The sequence below is a fragment of the Pelophylax lessonae genome, assembly GCF_965119305.1.
Source record: "Pelophylax lessonae genome assembly, chromosome: 2".
Taxonomy (NCBI): Eukaryota; Metazoa; Chordata; class Amphibia; order Anura; family Ranidae; genus Pelophylax; species Pelophylax lessonae.
This window is the reverse complement of record NC_138769.1, coordinates 540,963,713-540,984,672: the sequence shown is the minus strand read 5'-3', so window position 1 is coordinate 540,984,672 and position 20,960 is coordinate 540,963,713. Positions and strand designations below refer to the sequence as shown.

The following is a 20,960-nucleotide window of genomic DNA, read 5'->3' as shown; positions in this document are numbered from 1 at the left end:
AGCATCACTGTGCTTCATTGGCCAGAAAACTCGCCTGACCTAAACCCCATAGAGAATCTGTGGGGTATTGTCAAGAGGAAGATGAGACACATCAGACCCAACACTGCAGATGAGCTGAAGACCGCTATCAAAGCAACCTGGGCTTCCATAACACCTCAGCAGTGCCACAGGCTAATTGCATCCATGCCACGTCGCTTTGATGCAGTAATTCATGCAAAAGGAGCCCTGACCAAGTATTGAATGCATACTATACTGTATTTGGACATACTTTTCAGTAAGCCAGCATTTTGAATCCTTTTTTTTTTTTTTTGGGCTTATGTAATATTCAAATTTTCTGAGATACTGAATTTTAGGTTTTTACAAGCTGTTAGCCAGAATGATCAAAATAAAAGAAAGAAATGCTTGAAATATATCACTCTGTGTGTAACGCATCTATATGCCACATGTATCTCCGCTGACAGGGAAGTGAAGGCTCACATAGTTATAGTTATTAGCGGCCGCTCCCCCCGCCCCCCCCCCCCCCCGATGTCAGGTCAGTTCTCATTCACACACAGTCCCGCTGACAGGTAAGGATCACATAGTTATATCAATTAGCGGCCGCTCGCCCAGCCCTCCCGCCTGGTGTGTCACTTCATTCATACACAGATCGTAGTAGTGACATCACCGGGAGGCGGGCCGCCGGCCAGAGGCGCTTCTTTTGAATGAAGGACACCTGAGGAGGGACGCTGAGCCACAGGGGGGGAGCGTGTACTGCCGAGGGGGACGCTGAGGCAGTGGGGGGGGGGGGATGGGGGAGAGCTGAGGCAGCTTACCAATGGTATTTGTATTATGAAGCATGAGGGGTTAATGTATTGTCACTGCTGGTCACTCATCTATTAGTGACCGACCAGTGGCAGTTAATTAACCCCTTTGTGCTGCATTAGTGCAACCAGTATCAGTGATAATTAACACTGGTTGCACTGATACTGGTTGCACTAATGCAGCACAAAGGGGTTAATTAACTGCCACTGGTCGGTCACTAATAGATGAGTGACCAGCAGTGGCAATACATTAACCCCCTCATGCTGCATAATACAAATACCTTTGGTAATTAAATTAAACTCTTGCCAACCCATCACAGTACATATACTGTGACAGGGTGGCAGCGACAGGTGTACGTCGCTGCCTGTTTTGGTGTATGCCCCTGTTCTAACTATTTTAAATTTTTTTGGGGGGAAAAAGTCATTTTCGGTTTCGGTTTTCGGCCAAGGGCATCCTGCGTTTTCGGTTTCGGCCCAGAATTTTCATTTCGGTGCATCCCTAATATATACACACACACTCACAAACGTGAGTACACCCCTCACATTTTTGTAAATATTTTATTATATCTTTTCATGTGACAACACTGAAGGAATGACACGTTCTACAATGTAAAGTAGTGAGTTTGCAGCTTTTATAACAGTGTAAAGTTGCTTTCCCCTAAATAACTCAACACGCAGCCATTAATGTCTTAACCAATGGAAACAAAAGTGAGTACCCCCCTAAGCGAAAATGTCCAAATTGGGCCCAATTAGCTATTTTCTCTCCCTGGTGTCATGTGACTCATTAGAATTACAAGGTCTCAGGTGTGAATGGGGAGCAGTTGTCTCTCATACTGGTCACAAAATGTACAACATGGCACCTCATGGCAAAGAAATCTCTGAAGATCTGAAAAAAAGAATTGTTGCTCTACATAAAGATGGCCTAGGCTATAAGAAGATTGTCAAGACCCTGAAACTGAGATGCAGCACGGTAGCCAAGACCATACAGCGGTTTAATCGGACAGATTCCACTCAGAACAGTAATTTTGAGGGGGACAGCAAATTTACACGAAACAGAATTTATACAAGCTGTACACTCACTACTTTACATTGTAGCAAAGTGTAATTTCTTCAGTGTTGTCACATGAAAAGATATAATAAAATATTTACAAAAATGTAAGGGGTGTACTCACTTTTGTGAGACACTGTATATTGTAGAGAGTCAGCCTGGGACAGGCTGTAGAGTGGGTTAATTATAGAGGGCAGGTACTTCCCTTGTACATCTGCTTATTAAGCACCTGATCTGAAAGTGTCAGTGGAGCTGTGTGAGGAGCGGTTTGTTGAGAGCTGCTTTCTAGGAGTGAAGATACCAGCACGCTGCGAGGGAAGCGCCATTGTTGTCTGCGACCTGTATTGGGTGAGCCAAGTCTTAGGAGAGACTGTAGCTCTGGCTAGAGCTGTGTTTAAAAAGTTGCCTTTAAAGCCTGTTTGCTGCAAAGACTGTGCTTTACCCTGCTGTGGAATATTATTTCAAGACAGGCCTGTCATTTTCTGTTTGTTTTGCTGTTTTGCTGAATAAAAGCACATTTCATTTCACTGGACAGTCTCTGAGCCGGCTGTTCACCCCTCTGATCCCGTACAATATATATCAAAATTACTAAGAATATGGATTTGGTAGAATTTGATGTGATGATCAATATTGGTTACTTAAAGTTTTTTTTTTTTAATATTCACTCCTTTGTGCACATTGTGAGCAAAAGCAAAGATTGCAGGATTAAACCCAACATCAAGTAATACCTGAATGTTTCTTATTCCATGCTCCCTAGAAAGCTCAAGAAACGTAATCTGAAAAAGAAGAAGAATTATAAATTACTTTAGACAATTTCTGTTTTACTGGCCAAATGTTGCAGCCACTATTATTTTTAAATGCATTCTCACATAAAAACATATTTAAAAAAAATAAAATAAAATAAAAAAGCAGGACAGTTTCTGGTGTTCACAAATACTTGAGATGGCCATAAAGTTACCCCAATATGATGCGATCATTACAAGCTGAATGTTTGAATTTGCTGCACTGCTAGAGAAAATAAGCACTGAGAAAGTCTAAAGTCACCAGCCCTGAAATGTTATGAATAACTTCAGACTACATAGTGAAAGAAAAATTAGTTCTATACTGAAAATCATATTTTATAGTATTTTTGACATATTGTTTTTCTCAGTCGATGAACCTAGGAAATTACAGCTGGTGATGGACATCGGGTTTTTGAATTTGTAGTAAATATGTACAGTGCCTTAAAAGTTGCCTGTTAGTTCTTAAAGAGACACTAAGAATACTTTCCGGGCTGCACGTGTAAATAAATGTTTACAATAAGCACTTACTTATAATGCCCTTGCATTCATTTTATTCGTTTTCTTTACCCCGGCAGTTCTGGACAGCCTGCACCACTTCCTCCCTCTCCCTCCTGGCCCACCAGGGTGTGTGACTACTGTGAAGCCTCCAGCTCTCTGTGAGTAATAGCAGGGAACAGGCTGTGCTTTCTCACTGTGTTGAGAGTGCCTGCATCTTATCAGTGACAAAGCATCAGGTATTGTAAGCTTTAAAGGCTTAGTGACTTCAATGGATTTTACGGCAAGTCAAAAATCCCATTTTCTCTTTCGTTCATTGACGGACACAGCTCCTGGTATTCATAACCATTGGGATGTCCCAAAGCATTATTAAAAATGAGGGGTGGGAACAACCAAAAAATTCCCAAGGCTAAACAGTCAACCAGGCAACAGGAGCTCAAGCAAACAACCGAAGCCTACCTGAAAAAAAATAAAAAATAAAAAAAAAACAATACACCTTTAAAGAGGATCAGGTCCTCTTAAACAGCAGCCTGCAAAACCTTGCAGCCAAAGGAAGCATCCGCAGATATCAACACATCCACTTTATAAAACATTGTAAAACTGTGCACCGACGACCAGGTGGCCGCCTTGCAAACCTGCGTCACTGACGCCTGATGACGTAAGGCCCAGGAGCACCCTAGTAGAGTGCTCCTTGACAGGGAAAGGAGGAACCTGTCCCCTGAGCGAATAGGACCGAACCACTGTCTGTCTGACCCATCTGGAAATGGTCGCAGAGGAACCGGACAACCCTTTCAAGGTCCATCCGTGAGCACAAATGGAGAATCTGACTTCCTTAAAGACCCTGTAGCTGCCAGGTACATCCTAATTGTACGGATCACATCCAAGGCATGCAAGGCAATTTCCTTCGGATGTTTAGGCCTGGGACACAGGGAAGGCAACATAATGTCTTCATTCAATGAAAATCAGAGACAACCTTTGGAAGGAAAGATGGATAGGGGCAAAGAACCACCTTAGCCCTGTGAATCACCAGATAGGAAGAATGACAGGATAATGTCGCCAGTTCAGACACCCTGTGTGCAGAGGTGATAGCCACCAAAAAGGCCACCTTCGGGGACAGCGTAAGCAGGGGAATCTCCCAAATATTTTCAAAGGAAGGCTTCTGTAGAGCTGAAAGCACCAAATTGAGATCCCAAGGCGGCAACGGAGCCCACACTGGAGAGACCAAATGTCGAACACCCTGAAGAAAGGTACCCAGAGAGTGGGTGGCCAAAGGTTGTTGGAAGACCGCCAAAGCTGACAACCAGTCCTTGATGGTACTCAAGGCCAATTCATGTTCAACCCCCCGCCCCCCGTTGAAGGAAGGTTAAGATCCGAGCCACTGAGAAGGAACAAGGAAGAACCCCAAGCGACTCACACCACTCAATATACGTCTTCCACGTACGATGGTAGATCTTTCTAGAAGTAGATTTCATCGCTTTCAACAATGTAGGAATCACCGATTCAGATAAACCAGCCAAGCCGTCAAAGCCAGGGACTATAAAGCAGGATGGAAGATCAGTCCTTAGGACAGAAGATCCTACCTGAGAGGATGCTTCCAAGGAACGTGGGCGAACAGCCGCACCAGATCGGTGTACCAAACCAAACCCAGCGAGGCCAGTCTGGAACCACTGAAATGACTGGAATCCCTTCTGCCACGATCCTGCGTAGAAGTCTTGGCAGAAGCTTGAGAGGAGGGAAGGCGTAACTCAGCAGATACTGACTCCACGGGGCCACCAGTGCATCTGTGGCATCCGCCAGAGGATCCCTTGACCCTTGTCCAGAGGAAGGAGCACTCTGGCCAAGGCCGAGGCCAGAGTCAGGCCCAGATAGTCCAGCTTCGTGGATGGACCCAGAGCAGACTTCTGAAAATTCAGAATCAAGCCAAACTCCCGCAGAGTTTGTATTGTGATCTCCAGGTTTTCCACTAGAGCAGAGGGAGACTGTGCTCGCAGAAGAAGATCATCCAGGTAGCCTAGTACCATGATCCCCCGTTGGTGTAGCAAAGCTAGCACTGGGGCTAACATGTTTGTGAAGACCCAAGAAGCAGAGGTGAGACAATAGGGTAACGCCACAAACTGATAATGCTCCTTTACCACAGCAAAGCAGGGAAAACGCTGGTGACTAGTATATATTGGAATGTGAAGGTAGGCATCCTTGATATCGATAAAGGCGAAGAAATCTTCCTGATGCAGATTCCATTCTGAACTTCTGTACCCGCACAAAGCAGTTCAGCACCTTAAAGTTCAGGATTGGATGTGCTTTGCCTTCCTTCCTGGGGACTGTGAACAGGTTTGAGTAAAAACCCTGAAAACATTCCGAAGTTGGAATCGGGACATTCACCCCTTGAAGGAACAGGTCTTGTACTGCCTCAAGCAGGCCCTGTAAGCAGTCTGGGGACTGGCACAAGTTCTGACTGGCACTCTATCCAAAACTGTAAAAATAATCAAAATTAAAAAAAAAAAAAAAAAAAAAAAAGAGTTTGCCAGGACATATTGGGGTTGATTCTAACTTCAGCTTATTTAATTAAGCTTTGACAAAAAAAAAAAAAAAAAAACCTGGAAGCTGATTGGTTTCTATGCAGAGCTGCACCAAATTTTGCATTCTCCAACTTTAGTAAATCAACCCCACTCATAATTATCTGAAAATAGCTATGGTATAATTCGCTGTGTGGCAGGTAGTAAGTAATGAGTAGCACAATGTTTACCACATTTCACATTCAGGTGAAGCGAGTTTAGAGCTCCATCTAGAGGCACAATAACAGTTTTGTTTTAGGCATTTCATTTTTAAAACTCAATATAAATATAAACCTTATAAACATGTATGCCAAGTCTTTTTTTTTTTTTACTAGTTTTAGATATAATGGTGAAGGATTAAAACTAATGTTGAATTTTTACTGCTATCCATCTCTCCATTAGAGAAATTTTCCCTCACATTTTGTGTCAGCGTAACAAAAAAGTGAGGGAAAATCTGCAACCTGGGCACGGACAGAAGTACAATCTGACAGAGTGTTCTAGCCTTCCCCTACTCTTAAAGAAAAGTATTTTTTATTTCTGTCTGCGTTGTTGGAAAGTCCCTCCCCAAACTTCCCCCAAACTTCCTGTCTGGTGAAACGATTGCCAGCAGGAAGGGAGAGAAAACTCTTGTCCTGCTAAAATTGGATTTTTGTACTCAACGTAAAATCTATTTCTCTGAGTTCATTGATGGAAACAGCGCTCCATAAATCATAACTAGTGGGTTATATTTCCTTCTTCAGGAGTAGGACTAGACCGAACAAAAAAAAGGGGGGCCATCCTCAGTTGGTATATAACCCCCCTCTCTGCTCTAGTTAATCAGTTTAGTAGCAAGCAGTATTTGAAGTATCAAAACTCCTTAGAGGGGTGGGTGCTTATCGAACTCCGTGGAACGTGGAATTACAAAAAAATGGATTTTTGTAAGAACTTACCGTAAAATCCTTTTCTCTGAAGCTAATTGACAGACGCAGCTCTGTTTAATCATAGACTATAGAGTTATGCTCCTCCCACTAGGGATAGGCACTCAGCGGACAAAAGGCTTGCCCACGCCTATAGGGGCTGTCCCAGCAAGCATAACCCCTCAGGCTCTGCTCTACTCAAACAGTTGTGTTGCAAGCAGTGACAGAAAAAGACCCCATAACTCAAAAGTAGAGGGGCAGGTGCTGCATCTGTCCAACTTCAGAGAAAAGGATTTTACAAAAATCCAGCTCTCTATCGTTCGACAGACGCAACTCTGCTTAACCACTTCTGGACCGGAAGGATTTGCCCCCTTAATGACCAGGCCATTTTTTGCGATCCCGCACTGTTTTTTTAATGGACAATTACGCGGCTGTGCGACGCTGTACCTAAATAAAATCGATGTCCTTTTTTTCCCACAAATAGATCTTTCTTTTGGTGGTATTTGATCACCTCAGCGATTTTTATTTTTTTTGCGCTGTAAACAAAAAAGAGCGACAATTCTGAAAAAAAAAAAATACATTTTCACATTGTGTTTACAACAGTTGACCGTTGTTCTCAGCGGGGAACAATCGCGGGTGCCCGGCGGCAATCTGAGCCGACGGCTCCACGCACGAGTCCCTGATGCTGAGTAGGGGCGGAAGCCGCGCGACCGACGTAGAGCTACAGGAGGGCCAGCCTGCCGCAGTAAATCTGTGGCAGGCGGTCCTTAAGTGGTTAATCATAGACTATAGGGATGTCCCATATAGAACAGACAGCACCAAATTGAGATCCCATGGCTGTAACGAGGATAGCCGCGGAGGCGCCAAATGGAGCACAGCTTGAATAAAGGTCACCATACCGCGGTACCAGGCAGGCGCTACTCCAAAACAGATCACCAAGTGGAGGCTGCGACTCAGGGCTTCCAGGTTGTCTGTTTCCCAGAAAAATTATTTTTTCCGCCTAGTACCTATCCCTAGTGGGAGGAGCATAACCCTATAGTCTATGATTAAGCAGAGCTGGGTCTGTTGATGAACACATTTTCTCTTTCGTTCATCAACGGACACAGTGCTCCATAAATCATAACTACTGGGACATTCAAAAGTAGTGCCAAAAGGAAAATAAGGGGTGGGGAAAATAACCCAAGGCTAAACATAAGTGCCCTTAACCAGGACACAGGAGCCTTAACCGGGTCACACAGGAGCCCCATCTGAAAAATAAAAGTTTAAAGAAAAACACCCCTCAAGGAGGGAACAGCCCCTCTTAAAACAGCAGTCTGCAAAACCTTGCAGCCAAAAGAAGCATCCACAGATGTCAAAGTATCTACGTTGTAGAATTTTGTGAACGTATGCACCAACGACCATGTGGCTGCCTTGCAAAATTGAGATACTGATGCTTGATGATGGAAGACCCAAGACGCACGTCCCAGTACAATGTGCCGTGACAGGGAAATGAGGAACCCGACCAACCTTTAATAGAATAGGCCTGAGTTACCATCTGTCTGATCCATCGGAGATGGTAGCCGAAAAAGCGGCCAGCCCTTTCCTTGGTCCGTCCGTAACCACCAAAAGCGAGTCTGACATCCGAAAGGACTCCGTAGCTGCAGGATACACCAGAATCGCATGAATCACATCCAAGGTATGCAAAGCAAATTACTTGGGATAAGTCAGTTGAGGCTCATCCCAAGGAATGCAACACAATGTCCTCATTCAAATGGAAGTCAGAGACAACTTTGGGCAGGAATGACGGACAGGGACGAAGAACCACTTTATCCCTATGGACCACTAAATATGGACTATGAGAGGATAGTGCCAACAACTCCGAAATCCTGCAGGCCGAGGTAATAGCCACCAAGAATGTGGTATAACGTAGGCAAGGGAATCTCCTGAATATTCTCAAATAGAGGTTTCTGGAGAACCGAAAACACTAGACTTAAATCCCATGTCTAGAACAGTGGAGCCACATGTCGAACCCCCTGAATGAAGGTACAAACTAAAGAGCGGGTGTGGCTAGGGGGTCACTGAAGAAAGGTTGCCAAGGCAGATACCTGTCCCTTGATCGTACTCAAGGCTAATTTCTGCTCAAAGCCCCGTTGAAGAAAGGCTAAGATCCGAGCCACAGAAAAGAAACGAGGATGAGTGCCAATCGACTCACACCAAGAAATGTACGCTTTTCACATACGATGGTATATCTTGCTGGAAGACTATTTTGTCGCCTTCACTATAGTAGGGATCACTAATCCAGACAAACCTCTATCCCTCAGTACCTGGCTTTTCAATAGCTAAGCCATTAAAGCCAGCGACTGTCAAGCAGAATGGTAGATCAGCCCTTTGGACAACTGGTCTTCTCTGAGTGGTAGCCCCCAAGGGATGTTTATGGCCAGCAGATTGATTGGAAGACCCTCCCCCTTGATTCCTTGCAGGAACTGCGGAATAAGCTGGAGCCAAGGAGGATACTGGCCTTACAGTGCCCCATCTAGTGACATTTACGGCCTGTATGCAAGTCTTGTAATTTTTATTTTTTTTTTGAGCCAGGTGGACTTGAGTCTTTTTTCAACTGGACTATGTAACTATGTAAATTCGGGAGAGAGAACTGTCTGGGTGGTAGCAGCCGGTGAATCACGCCCTGTGGTTCCTGAAGATTGTCCAGAGGAAGCACCACCCTGGTCAGAATTAAAATCACAAACCCTTCCTGATCACTCCAGGTTTTGAAGACAACCAACGTCATTTAAAGATCTCTGTGTGGGTGAGGGACGGATTAGAAAATCCCTCTGTTTCTTATGTAATTTTACTCACAGTTACTTCTCAGCAAGGACCAGTCGTATATGTTCAATTGAGAAACAGGGTCATCTTACCGAATTGGCATGCTGGGCAGTTGCCTGGGGGCCCCACCTGCCCAGTGACTCTGCCCCAGCCAAGAATTAGTCCTGATTCCCATTGCATCCCGCCACCAAACTTAGCAGGAGGCAAGCACCCGTCGGCCCTGCGCTGCTGTCAAACCACTTGAGCCGTGGAGGGGGGAGCCCACAACTGTAGGAATGCCTGTCTGCCTCCATGGAACAGGCACACACAGGACAGTTGAGTCTGACTCCCGTCCTTGTGTGTATTCACTGGACCCGTCGTCATTAGCCTGGCACTGCTGTACCAATAAATATCGCCTTATCGATAATTTGCATTTTTATTCTCGTGGGTGACTGCATAGGTGGGGCCCCAGTGCACTGCATTGCCCGGGGCCCTATAATGCTCTTAAGATGGCACTGGTGGGAAAGAGATCTAAATACCACATTCTCGGAGGACCAAAGGAATCGGATAATCTTCTACGCACACAAATCTTCCCTTTCTGGTAAATATCAAGAGACATCTTGCAAAATCTTAAAGCGCTGCTACCGGACGTCCTCAGTGCTATCGTCCCTCTTTCCAGGACATAACCCACTTTGCTGGCATTGTGGTACCCAGACTGGCACATTTATTTAGGTTTTTTTGGATTGTCCCGTGATTTGCCCTTTTTGGCAACAGGTTTTGCAAATCATGCACAAATTCACAGACTACTCTCTAATCGACAACCCAGCTGTGATGCTTCCTAATCTGACGCCTATGTCAAGTAAAAGATACCGTAAATTCTTACTGAAGCATCTCCTGAATGCCGCCAGGGCTTGTATTCCCAATATGTGGAAACAACAAACGCCTCCCCTTATATCTCAATGGTTTGCCAGAGTGAATGACATTCAACAAATAAGACATCTCGCTGCAGTCCTCAGAGACAAGACAGAGGAGCACAATATGCATTGGCTTTACTGGGACAGGTTTCATTTTTCGGATGAATATCTATACTACTCATAAATAACTGAGTGCTTATTGCTTAGTGTAGACACCACCACTGCAGACCCCCTCACCCTCTTTTTTTTTTTTCCTCTTTCTCCCCTTCCCACCCCCATCCTTTCCATCTGTTTCACCCCATCCCCTTTTCTCTTCTTCTCTATGACAAGGTGTCCTCTTTTCTGTCTGAAACCATTTGAAAATGCCTTTCGGTATGCACATATCAGCTGGTAGGAATATCGCGTGTGTAGTCATCATTACCCCTATTGTCAGAGGATCATTACCTCCTAATACCGGCCAAGAGATAGAGTCATGAACCCCACCGGAATCTATTATTAGGTTCATACGAGGCATGTTCCTTCTAGCACTGTCTATCACAGGGGTGTCAAACTAAATTTAATCGCGGGCCACATCAGCATTGTGGTTGCCCTCAAAGGGCCGGTTATATCTGTAAGATTAGATGTCCAGAGCACCCCCACGACCCCTTACACCCTTACATTAGATGTCAAGACCCCCCCCCCCCCACCATCAGAAGTCAAGAGTCACCCACCCTTCCTTACATCACAATGCACTCCCTTACCTTGTGCTTCTGCCAGGAATAAGTCTGCTGAATGCTGAGACCAGGGGAGGCAGAGACAAGGTGGTGTTGCGGCTGCACAGAGAGGTGCAGGATCTGTAGGAGGAGTTCAGCCCTCCTCTCTGCTGTGGACTACTGGGTGGGCAAAGCTGCACAGGGAAGCACTGGATCTGGCAAAGGAGTTCTGTCCCATCTGCTGTTGACTACTGAGACAAGGTGGGGGCAGAGAAAAGGGGGGTGCTGCAGCTGCAGGAGAGGTGTGAGGGCCACATGAAATGACCTGGGGGGGCGCATTCGGCCCGCGGGCCTTGTGTTTGACACCTGTGGTCTATCACATGGCAATGTCTTTTCCTACAAATTACCTATTATTTTGAATTGTCAGTTATGTTCTGTTAATGAACTGACAGTTGATATATGTTTTGGTTAATAACTATCAACCTACATTAGTTTATTCCCTATTATGTACCACAGATAACGGATCCCAGGACTGTGATAACATGTCTTACTACTGTCTACTTTTCTTTTGCATACCTTTAAATAAGGAATTAAAAAATAAAAATATATACAAATTACACCTAGGTAATGCAAATCCCTGGACAGGGGGGACCTTAGGTATTTCGGACGTCACCCAAACCTTTGCAGGAATTAAATCTGCACAAGGAGACTACGGACCTAAAAGACCTGGAAAGGACAAACTTTGCCTCACGACGGAGGTCCATGGAACCGTAAACCAGTGAAGATGTCCCCCCACCCCAATAATGAGTGAGGGCAGACCTTCACACTGGAGGGGTTCTGTCTGTGGGTCCAGAGAAGCTAGCTCTAGGCTTACCAGACCAAAGTTGCTTGAAACCTCCTGGGGAAGATATCTAAGCTCCATTTCCATTATTCTCAGTCCCAGAAGCACAAAATAATTTTCTATGGGATGAGAAGGAGAGCCCCTGTCTGCGACGAAGCTCCTTCCCTTTCCTAGACTGTGGCAGGAAGGTACTCTTCCCCCCCTCGTGAGACCCTTAATGATGTCATCAAGAGTAGCCCCAAACAGGCGATCGCCTTGAAAGGGCAGATTCATGAAAGCTTTCTTAGAGGCTTGGTCTGCAGACCAATTCTTAAGTCATAGCACGTGCCTAATCACCACCAATGAAACTAAAAGTTTGGACAGCACAGGAGCTGTATCTAAAGCTGCATCACAAAAAACTGCAACCCGTGGACCAACTGGTCCGCTAAATCAACATAAGCAGCGGGAACTCCCCCCCTGCCCCCCCAGGCCTGGTGCAAAAGCTTTGCCCGCTCAGTTAGGGTCTGAGACACCAGTGCCGAGGCTAAAAATGGTCGCAATGCAGAACCAGCCATTGTAAACACGCTGCATGTCACAGCCTCCGCTTTCCTGTCAGCCGGGTCTTTAAAAGGACAGGGATTGCTCTGCTGGGATCATGGTTGCTTTAGTCAACCTGGAAACAGGAGGGCCCACAACTGGTGGACTAGTCCACTTTTTTAAAAGTGACTCCTCAAAAGGGTAACGTACTGCAAAACGATTGGGGACCACAAAGGGTAACTTTGGTTATTCCTATTCCTTATAGGTAAACCTGTCAAAATAAGGCATATAAGGAAACACCTTTGGTGTGCGAAGTGACTTCTGCGCACCAAAAGACACAGCCATGTCCGTGGCCACCTCAGCAGCATTTTTCATTTTTAAAGTCTCACACACTGCAGTAATAAGTGCGTCCACCAGCGCTTTTTCATTCGCTGCTGCGATCATTGAGGAATCAGACTCACTATCAGATGGATCTGGGGGTGCAATATTAATCCCCTCTGGATGGGTCATGCCCACAGTGGCATCAGGCTCAGAATGAGAGGAGACAGACTGAGCAGGGGAAGATGGGGGACGCTTTCTCCTGGGCCTTTGCCACACACCACTTCCACCCAGGATACTAAGGACTGCAGGACCACCGTCAGCGCAACCATGGGAAGCTGGGATTCCAAGTGACTTGCCACCTCCATAAGGCGTCCAGTGGGGAAGATGTGACCCTGAGGCTCCATAAGGAAAGGAAGACCTTGCAGTACAAACGATCTTTAAGCACCACTAAAGGATCCCCCCCCCAAAGCTGAGGGTACCTATCAGCAGAAAGATAACAGACACCCCCAAGGACTCACCCTATCGACAAGAGGAGTGTTGAAAATCCAGACCCAGCAACCCATGGACACCATCGGCTTCATATATCATGGGACAGGAAGAGAAGACTGAGGAGGAAGAGGAAGAGCTCCCGCCTCTCCATGAGGTTCTGGCCATGTCCAGCGTCTCGCCGACCAAGGGAAAATGGCCACCATGACGTCACCGGACTACACAAACCTGGCCGCCGGCCAGAGACTAGCCAAACCAAGGGAAAATGCCCGCTATTACGTCATCAGACTTGCCCAAACATGGCCCCTGGCTCCAGAGGATGCTGAAAGCATGCTGCCCATGCTGTGCCTTCCTAACTGCTGTGCCCTCTGCAAGGAAACCCCCTCACTAAAAAGGTACTGTACACCCCAGGCAGGGACAACATTTAGGGGAACTCCGCTGTGTGCTCTGCTGCGCCCTCTGTACTGGGGACCCCCAAACTGCCCCATACCCACACACAGTAGGGCATGCACCTTGTGCACTGGACCCCCCCCCCATACTGTCAGGGCAGGATACGCACCACTTAAACAAATAGGAAATGATGGGAGAGACGCCCCAGAGGTCTCTGCCGCCTGCCTTGGGACCCCCACCAGTCTTGGGGGGGGGCACTCAATCGAAGGATTTTAGGATGGGAGGAGGGAACCTGCAGGCAGGTCCGACCATCCCGGGAGGGTGCCTGCTTCCACCCCAAAACTATCCAAAGGGGGGGGGGGGCTGTATTTACCCTTCCATGGTGCAGGTGATGCTCAAGACAAACTTCTCGCCACCTGAGCAGGGGGGCGGTCGGCCAAGGTAACGCTGTGACTCGGGCACGACCCTGCGAGACGCTAAACTCGTGGGCCAGCCTCTGTCCATGAGGCTATGTCGCGGCCAACCTAGCTCGTTGCTGCGGTCTGCAAGCACTTGCTGGCTGGGCTGGGGGGGACCACTAAATCTAGATTATCCAGCCCGTCGCCCAGGCCAGCAGTTGATTGTAGCTCTCCCAAGAGAAAAAAATAAAGATGATGCAAGGAAGGAGAAAAAATTGCTAGGACCAAGAGATCCCAGCAGGGAGCCTAAGATCTTACTAGACAGATTAAAACTAATTACCTGGAGCAGGAGCAGAGAGTGGGGTTATATACCAGCTGAGGATGGCTCATGGGCTTAGCCAAGAGTTTTTTGTTCTGTCTAGTCCTTCTTCTGGGAGGAGGCAATATAGCCCAGTAATTATGATTTATGGAGCGCTGTGTCCGTCGATGAACGAAAGAGGAAAAACATTTTACCAGACAGGAAAAGAAGGAAAACTGAAACTGGGACACAGAACTAGGGGATCTAGTCTTCCCCCTTCGGTACCAAATCATTTTTTCAATTCTGGTTAGTGTTGCTGTTCGAGAGATGCCATCACTTCTGGTCTGGTTATAGGTCAGTAGGGCAGGAACTGAGGGGGAATCGGCCTACTGAAATCCTGGATAGCCGTTAAAAACCAGAAACCAAAAAAAATAATGATTATGTGGCTGGACATAAAACAGACAATGGCAGCAGACAGTGTTCACTAGCACACGTTGCACTCTCAATTTGCTGTGTGGGGGGTGACATCACTTGGGGAAGGAGGTACACTCACACATGAAGTCGTGACTGTCCGCCTTCTGCCTCTATCTACCTTTAGGGTCCTTTCACACAGGCTTTCCACCCGGCGGACTCAGTTTTGCTCAGCAGGGATAGATCCGCGGATCCCCGCTGACCAAGCGGATGACAGGTCCATCTACACTTACTTGGCAGAGACGAACCTGTCAGAGCCCCACTCTCCTCTATGGGAAATCGGATAAAAACGGACAGGCGATCCTCCAGACAGATGGAAAATAGGGTTTCCATCCGTCTGAATACCATGGACAGGATCGGACCGGATGGTAGTGGGTGTCACTGGGACACAGAACTAAAAATGTGACCTAAAGGGATTCTAGTCTTCCCCCTACACTACCAAATATTTTTTTCAATTCTGGTCAGTGTTGCTGTTCGAGAGTTGCCATCACCTCCAATCTCGTTATATGTCAGCAGGGCAGGAACTGAGGGGGGAATCTATTTACTAAAGTCCTGGATAGCCGTTAAACAGAAACCAAAAAAAAAAAAATTATTATGTGGCTGGACATTAAACAGACAATGGCAGCAGACAGTGTTGTCACCAGCCCATGTTGCACTCTCAATTTGCTGTGTGGGGGTGACATCACTTGGGGAAGGAGGCACGCTCACACATGAAGCGGTTACTGGCCGCCTTCTGCCTCTATCTACCTTTAGGGTGCTTTCTTACATGAGCTTTCCGCCTGGCGGACTCAGTTTTGCTCAGCGGGGATTAATCAGTTGATCCTGCTGAACAGACGGATGACAGGTCTGTCTCCGCTTACTTTGCAGAGATGGACCTATCAGAGCCCTGCTCTCCTCTATGGGAAATCAAATGAAAACAGTCAGTTGATTCTCCAGACGGATGGAAAAACTGAATTTTTGTAAAATCTTACCTGTAAAATTCCTTTCTCTGAGTCCTCCGACAGTCGCCGCCCACTTCATATTCATCACCAATGGGGTTATGTCCTTTATTCCGTAGGAGTAGCTAGGCAATAGAATATGTTAGTACAAAGACTTTTAACATATCCCACCCCCAGGGGGTGGTCCCCTCAGTACATAACCCTCCACTTCCTGTATCCAACTCAGTTTCAGTGGAATAGCAGTAGAGAGTACATCAAAACCCCAAAAGAGGGGCGGGGGCGGCGACTGTCGGAGGACTCAGAGAAAGGAATTTTACAGGTAAGATTTTACAAAAATTCCGTTTTCTCTTACGTCCTCCGACAGTCGCCGCCCACTTCATATTCATCACCAATGGGGATGTCCCAAAGCAGTGTAAACATGAGGGGTGGGAAGAACGCAGCCGCGCCCAAGGCAACGCCGTCTCCCCATCAGAGAAAGGAACCTTACCAAAGGAAGGAAACCAGTTGGGCATAAGAACAAAACACTCGCTCAACAGGAGCAAGAAAACCCAGGGAAAAAACAAATATCCCAAAAAGCCAAAGAACCCGTAACAAGGGCTCTAGGGAACTGCCGCACTAAGAACCTTGCGGCCAAAGGAAGCATCAGCCGATGCCTGAACATCTACTCTGTAGAATATCGTGAAAGTGTGTACGGTCGACCAAGTCGCCGCCTTACACACCTGGGCCACAGAGGCCCCATGACGACAGGCCCAAGACGTACTCAGAGATCTGGTAGAGTGCGCCTTCACAGGTACAGGGGGAACTTTCCCCTTCAAAGCATAGGCCTGATCAATGGTCTGTCTGATCCATTTGGCGATTGTAGAAGCCGACGCCGCCATGCCCTTCCGAGGACCTTCCGGAAGGACAAACAAGGCATCCGACTTGCGAAAAGACTCTTTGAGATAGACTCTAATCGCCCGGACAACATCCAAGGAGTGAAGCAACACCTCCGTCGGATGCTTCGGCTTCGCGCAAAGCGAAGGTAGGACAATGTCCACATTGAGATGAAAGTCCGAAACCCTTTTTGGAAGAAAAGAAGGGTTAGGTCGCAAGACCACCTTGTCCAAATGCACAACCAGATACAGAGACTTGCAGGACAAGGCTGCCAGCCCCGACACTCGACGAGCCAAGGTGATAGCCACCAAAAAGGCGACCTTCTTGGATAACAAAGACAGCGAGATCTCCCTGATCCTTTCAAAAGGAGCACGCTGCAATACTGATAGAACTAGATTCAAGTCCCAAGGGGGAAGAGGGTCCCTCCTAGGAGGGATCAGATGACGTACCCCCTGCACAAAAGTGCTAACCAAAGAATCAGATGCCACAGGCCGTTGAAAAAGAACGGCCAAAGCAGACACCTGACCCTTGATCGTGGCCAGCGCCAGACGCTGGTCAACACCCGTCTGAAGGAAGGGCAACACCCTAGACACTGAATAAGTGTCAGGAGAGAAACCCCTGGATTCGCACCAGGCAAAATACGCCTTCCAAGTACGGTAATAAACCTTCCCCGAGGAAGACTTCCTCGCATTTATTAAGGTGTGAATGACCTCAGGGGAAAGACCCCTGTTCTTCAGGACCTCGGTTTCAACAGCCAGGCCGTCAAAGCCAGCGACTGTAAAGCAGGATGGAAGATCGGTCCTTGCAACAGAAGATCTTCTCGAAGAGGCAGACGCCACGGGGCGTCGATTGCCAGATTTACGAGGTCTGCGTACCAGGACCGGCGAGGCCAGTCCGGTGCCACAAGAATCACCGTGGTCGGTTCCGCGAAGGAACCTGGACAGCAATTGAATCGGTGGGAACGCATACATCAGTTGGTACTGAAGCCACGGGGCAACCAACGCGTCCGACGCGTCTGCCCGAGGATCGCGCGTCCTTGCCACGAACCGTGGTACTGTGTTGTTCAGACGAGACGCGAGCAGGTCTACCTCCGGAAGACCCCACCTCGCGCACAACATCTGGAAGACAGCCGGGTGAAGGGACCATTCCCCCTGGTCCAGGGTCTGGCGGCTCAGATAAACCGCCTGCCAAATTTCCAACCCCGGAATGTGAACTGCCGATATTGCCGGGACATGCGTCTCGGCCCAAGACAGAATCGCGGCCACTTCACGAGCCGCCCGGGCACTCCTGGTGCCCCCTTGGTGATTGATGTAAGCCACCGCCGTGGCATTGTCCGTCTGCACCCGAACCGGGTAGCCGTGAAGATTGTCCGTCCAACGACGAAGACAGAGGAGTATCGCTCGCAGTTCCAGAACGTTGATCGGAAGGGAGGATTCCTCCGTCGACCAAACACCCTGGGCGGACAGAACGCCCAAAACACCACCCCAGCCAGACAGGCTGGCGTCCGTGGTGATCACCGACCATGAAAGGGGACGAAAAGACTTGCCCCCCGATACTGAGGGGGATTGAAGCCACCACAGAAGATCCCTTCTGGTCTGAGAACTCAATGACATCTGGAGATCCAGAGACTGCGGACGCCCGTCCCACTTGGACAACATCTCCGCTTGGAGATCCCGTGTGTGAAACTGGGCGAAGGGAATCGCCTCGAAAGCCGAGACCATCAATCCCAGACACCGCATGCACGTCCGAATGGACGGAGATGGAACGTCCCTGAGGGACCTGACTCCCTCCTGAAGAGCTGCGAGTTTTTCTTCCGGCAGGAAGACCTTCGCCTGGACAGAGTCCAGAATCATACCCAGGTAAGAAATCCGAACCTATGGGCACAATGTCGACTTTGGAAAATTGATCGTCCAACCAAACTCCTACAGAGTCTGCAACGTGACGGACAGATCCTTCTCCAGACTCTGGCTGGTCGCAGACCGAACCAGAATATCGTCCAGATACCCCAGAACCGAAATGCCCTGGGCCCTCAACAAAGCCAGAACCGGTGCCAGCACTTTGGTGAACACCCTCGGAGCCGAGGCGAGACCAAAAGGCAACGCCACAAATTGGTAATGATCTTCCGCTATGGCGAATCGAAGATACCTCTGGTGACCCTCGAAAATCAGGATGTGAAGATACGCATCCTTCAAGTCGATGGAAGCCATGAACTCCCCCGGAACCAGGGCAGCCACCACCGACCGCAGGGATTCCATGCGGAACTTGCGCACCCGCACAAAGCGGTTCAGCGCCTTCAAGTCCAGAATCGGACGCACCTTGCCCTCCTTCCTGGGCACGGTGAGCAGATTGGAATAGAACCCTCGAAATCTGTCCCGATGAGGCACCGGAACCACCACTCCCTGAGCCCTCAGGTCCTGCACCGCTAGATGCAGGTCCCGCAAACGCTCCGGGGATAACAGAAGACTTGAGGGAAAAAATCTGCTCTCCGGCCGAGAGAGAAACTCGATCTAGTAGCCAGATCGAACGATTTCCTGTGAATTGGGTGAGGGCGCCCCTTCAGGCCGCACTGTTGTGGGCCGCAGAACCGGATTGGCCGGACTTTTGCTTACCTGCCCACGGCTTCTGGCGGGAGCCTTGACCCATGGACGGCTGCCCCAAAGTGTGACCGAAAGGCACGAAAGGACCCCTGAGGGGGCCGAAAGAAGGCATTCTTTTTTCCAGGAGCCGTCTTAGTCTCGTGGGATTGAGGTAAGAGCGTGCTCTTACCCCCCGTGACCCCTTTAATTAGGGCATCCAGGGATTCGCCAAAAAGGCGAGAACCATCAAAAGGCAGATTGGCCAAGGTCTTACGTGAAGATTGATCCACAGACCAACACTTCAACCAAACCGGGCGGCGAGATAACACTGCCACACTGTGTACACGTGCAGCCAACGGAACCATATCCAGGTCCGCATCACACAAATACATGACACCCTGGTGGATTTGATCCACCATATCCAAAGTCGCCTGGGGGGCAGAATCAGCCACCAGGACACGCCTAAGCACCTGCGTCCAGCTCGCGACCGCCTGGGCCGCCATAAGTGAAGCAAATAAAGCTTTCAACATAGAACCCATAATAGAACAGGAGCAACGGGCAAGGGGCTCCATCCTCTTGTCCGTGGCATCCCGGAACACCGGGGTGTCTTCAGCAGGAATCGCAGTGGACTTGTTCAAAACTGCTAACGCATGGTCCACCGGATGGGGGACACACCAACGGCCATCAGTAGCGGGCGTAAAAAGATAGCGCAGCTTAAACCTACTTGGTACAGCAAAAGGTTTGCGTATATTACGCCATCGTTCTTTCACAGCGCGCTGAAAATCATCAGTGCATGGAAACATCTGCGATGATTTGCGCCTTTTCTGCGTCCCATAAGCCGCCAAGGCAGCTGGAGGACATGCGTCCTCCTCCAAACGCAGAGTTTGCTTGATAGAAGCAACCAATTTGAATGCAAGCTCTTCAGACGAGCCAGGGGGAGAATTATCAACCCCCTCTACCTCAGCCTCCATTTCTGACCCTATAAGGTCCAGGGAGGAACGAGACCCCGATAAGGAGATCTCTGCCACAGCAGCCCCAGTACCATCACCCTCTGAATCAGAGGAAATTGAAACTCTGGGCCTTTTAGAGGATTGAGCAGCCACCAGCATTTGCACCTGAGTCGCAAGGCTAGCCACAATCGCAGCCAAATCCCCCCCGGGGGGGGAAACCGCAGTCCCCCGGCTTCCCACTAAATTGGCAGGAAACTAGCATTCCTGAGAATCCATGCCCCTGTAGTAGCAAAAATAAATGGGTGACCGCCCCTTTAAGAGAGCGCTGCGATCGTAGCCCACTCACACTAAGCACCCCACACAAGGGACCCCCACAGGGACAAGTATACCAAGGTAGGATACAGGGAATAGAGAGAAATGAACCTGTAGAGATCGGTGCTGCTGCTGCTGCCTGCGGTGCTCCTGAAGGAAAGGAAGTGCTGGCATACAGGGCGCTCCATTAAAGCCTATGGAGGCTACAAGAAAATGGCCGCCATGCATGTAAAACATGCGGCCGGAGCGATCGCAGCCAAAATGGCGCCGTTTTGGCGCCGAAACCGCCGCTCCCACACCCCATAAGGGTGAAGTAAAACACACCATCTGCCCAAAAAAGGAACATGGTAAACTGCCGCAGCGGCGCTGTAATGTGCCCCAAGCATGAGAAACTCAAGCCCCACAGCACACAGCCGTTCACACAGACAGAAAACTGACAGAGTGCAGCCAGCCCCCCCTCCTGCAGCCCACAGCATGCAATGTGAGAGATAGGGAAAACGTAATAGTGTGAACACAGGGCAAGGTACACAGTCCCAGACTGACACCCCCCAGACAGACAGGTCCCCACATAAATGCACTTACCTCTTACATGGCGTGGGGGACCCGCACAGGCGAACAAACCGCTGCACATAA

General features: G+C 48.5%; 1 protein-coding gene across 1 annotated transcript in view; it reads right to left on the bottom strand.

Moving 5' to 3' along the window:
- Nucleotides 1-20,960, bottom strand: part of AKAP11 (A-kinase anchoring protein 11) — a 189,068-nt gene that overhangs the window by 105,854 nt on the left and 62,254 nt on the right. Inside the window, exon 4 of the mRNA XM_082244878.1 lies at nt 2,577-2,624. Within this exon, the coding sequence (XP_082101004.1) occupies nt 2,577-2,624 (48 nt within the window). The remainder of the gene's footprint in view (nt 1-2,576; nt 2,625-20,960) is intronic.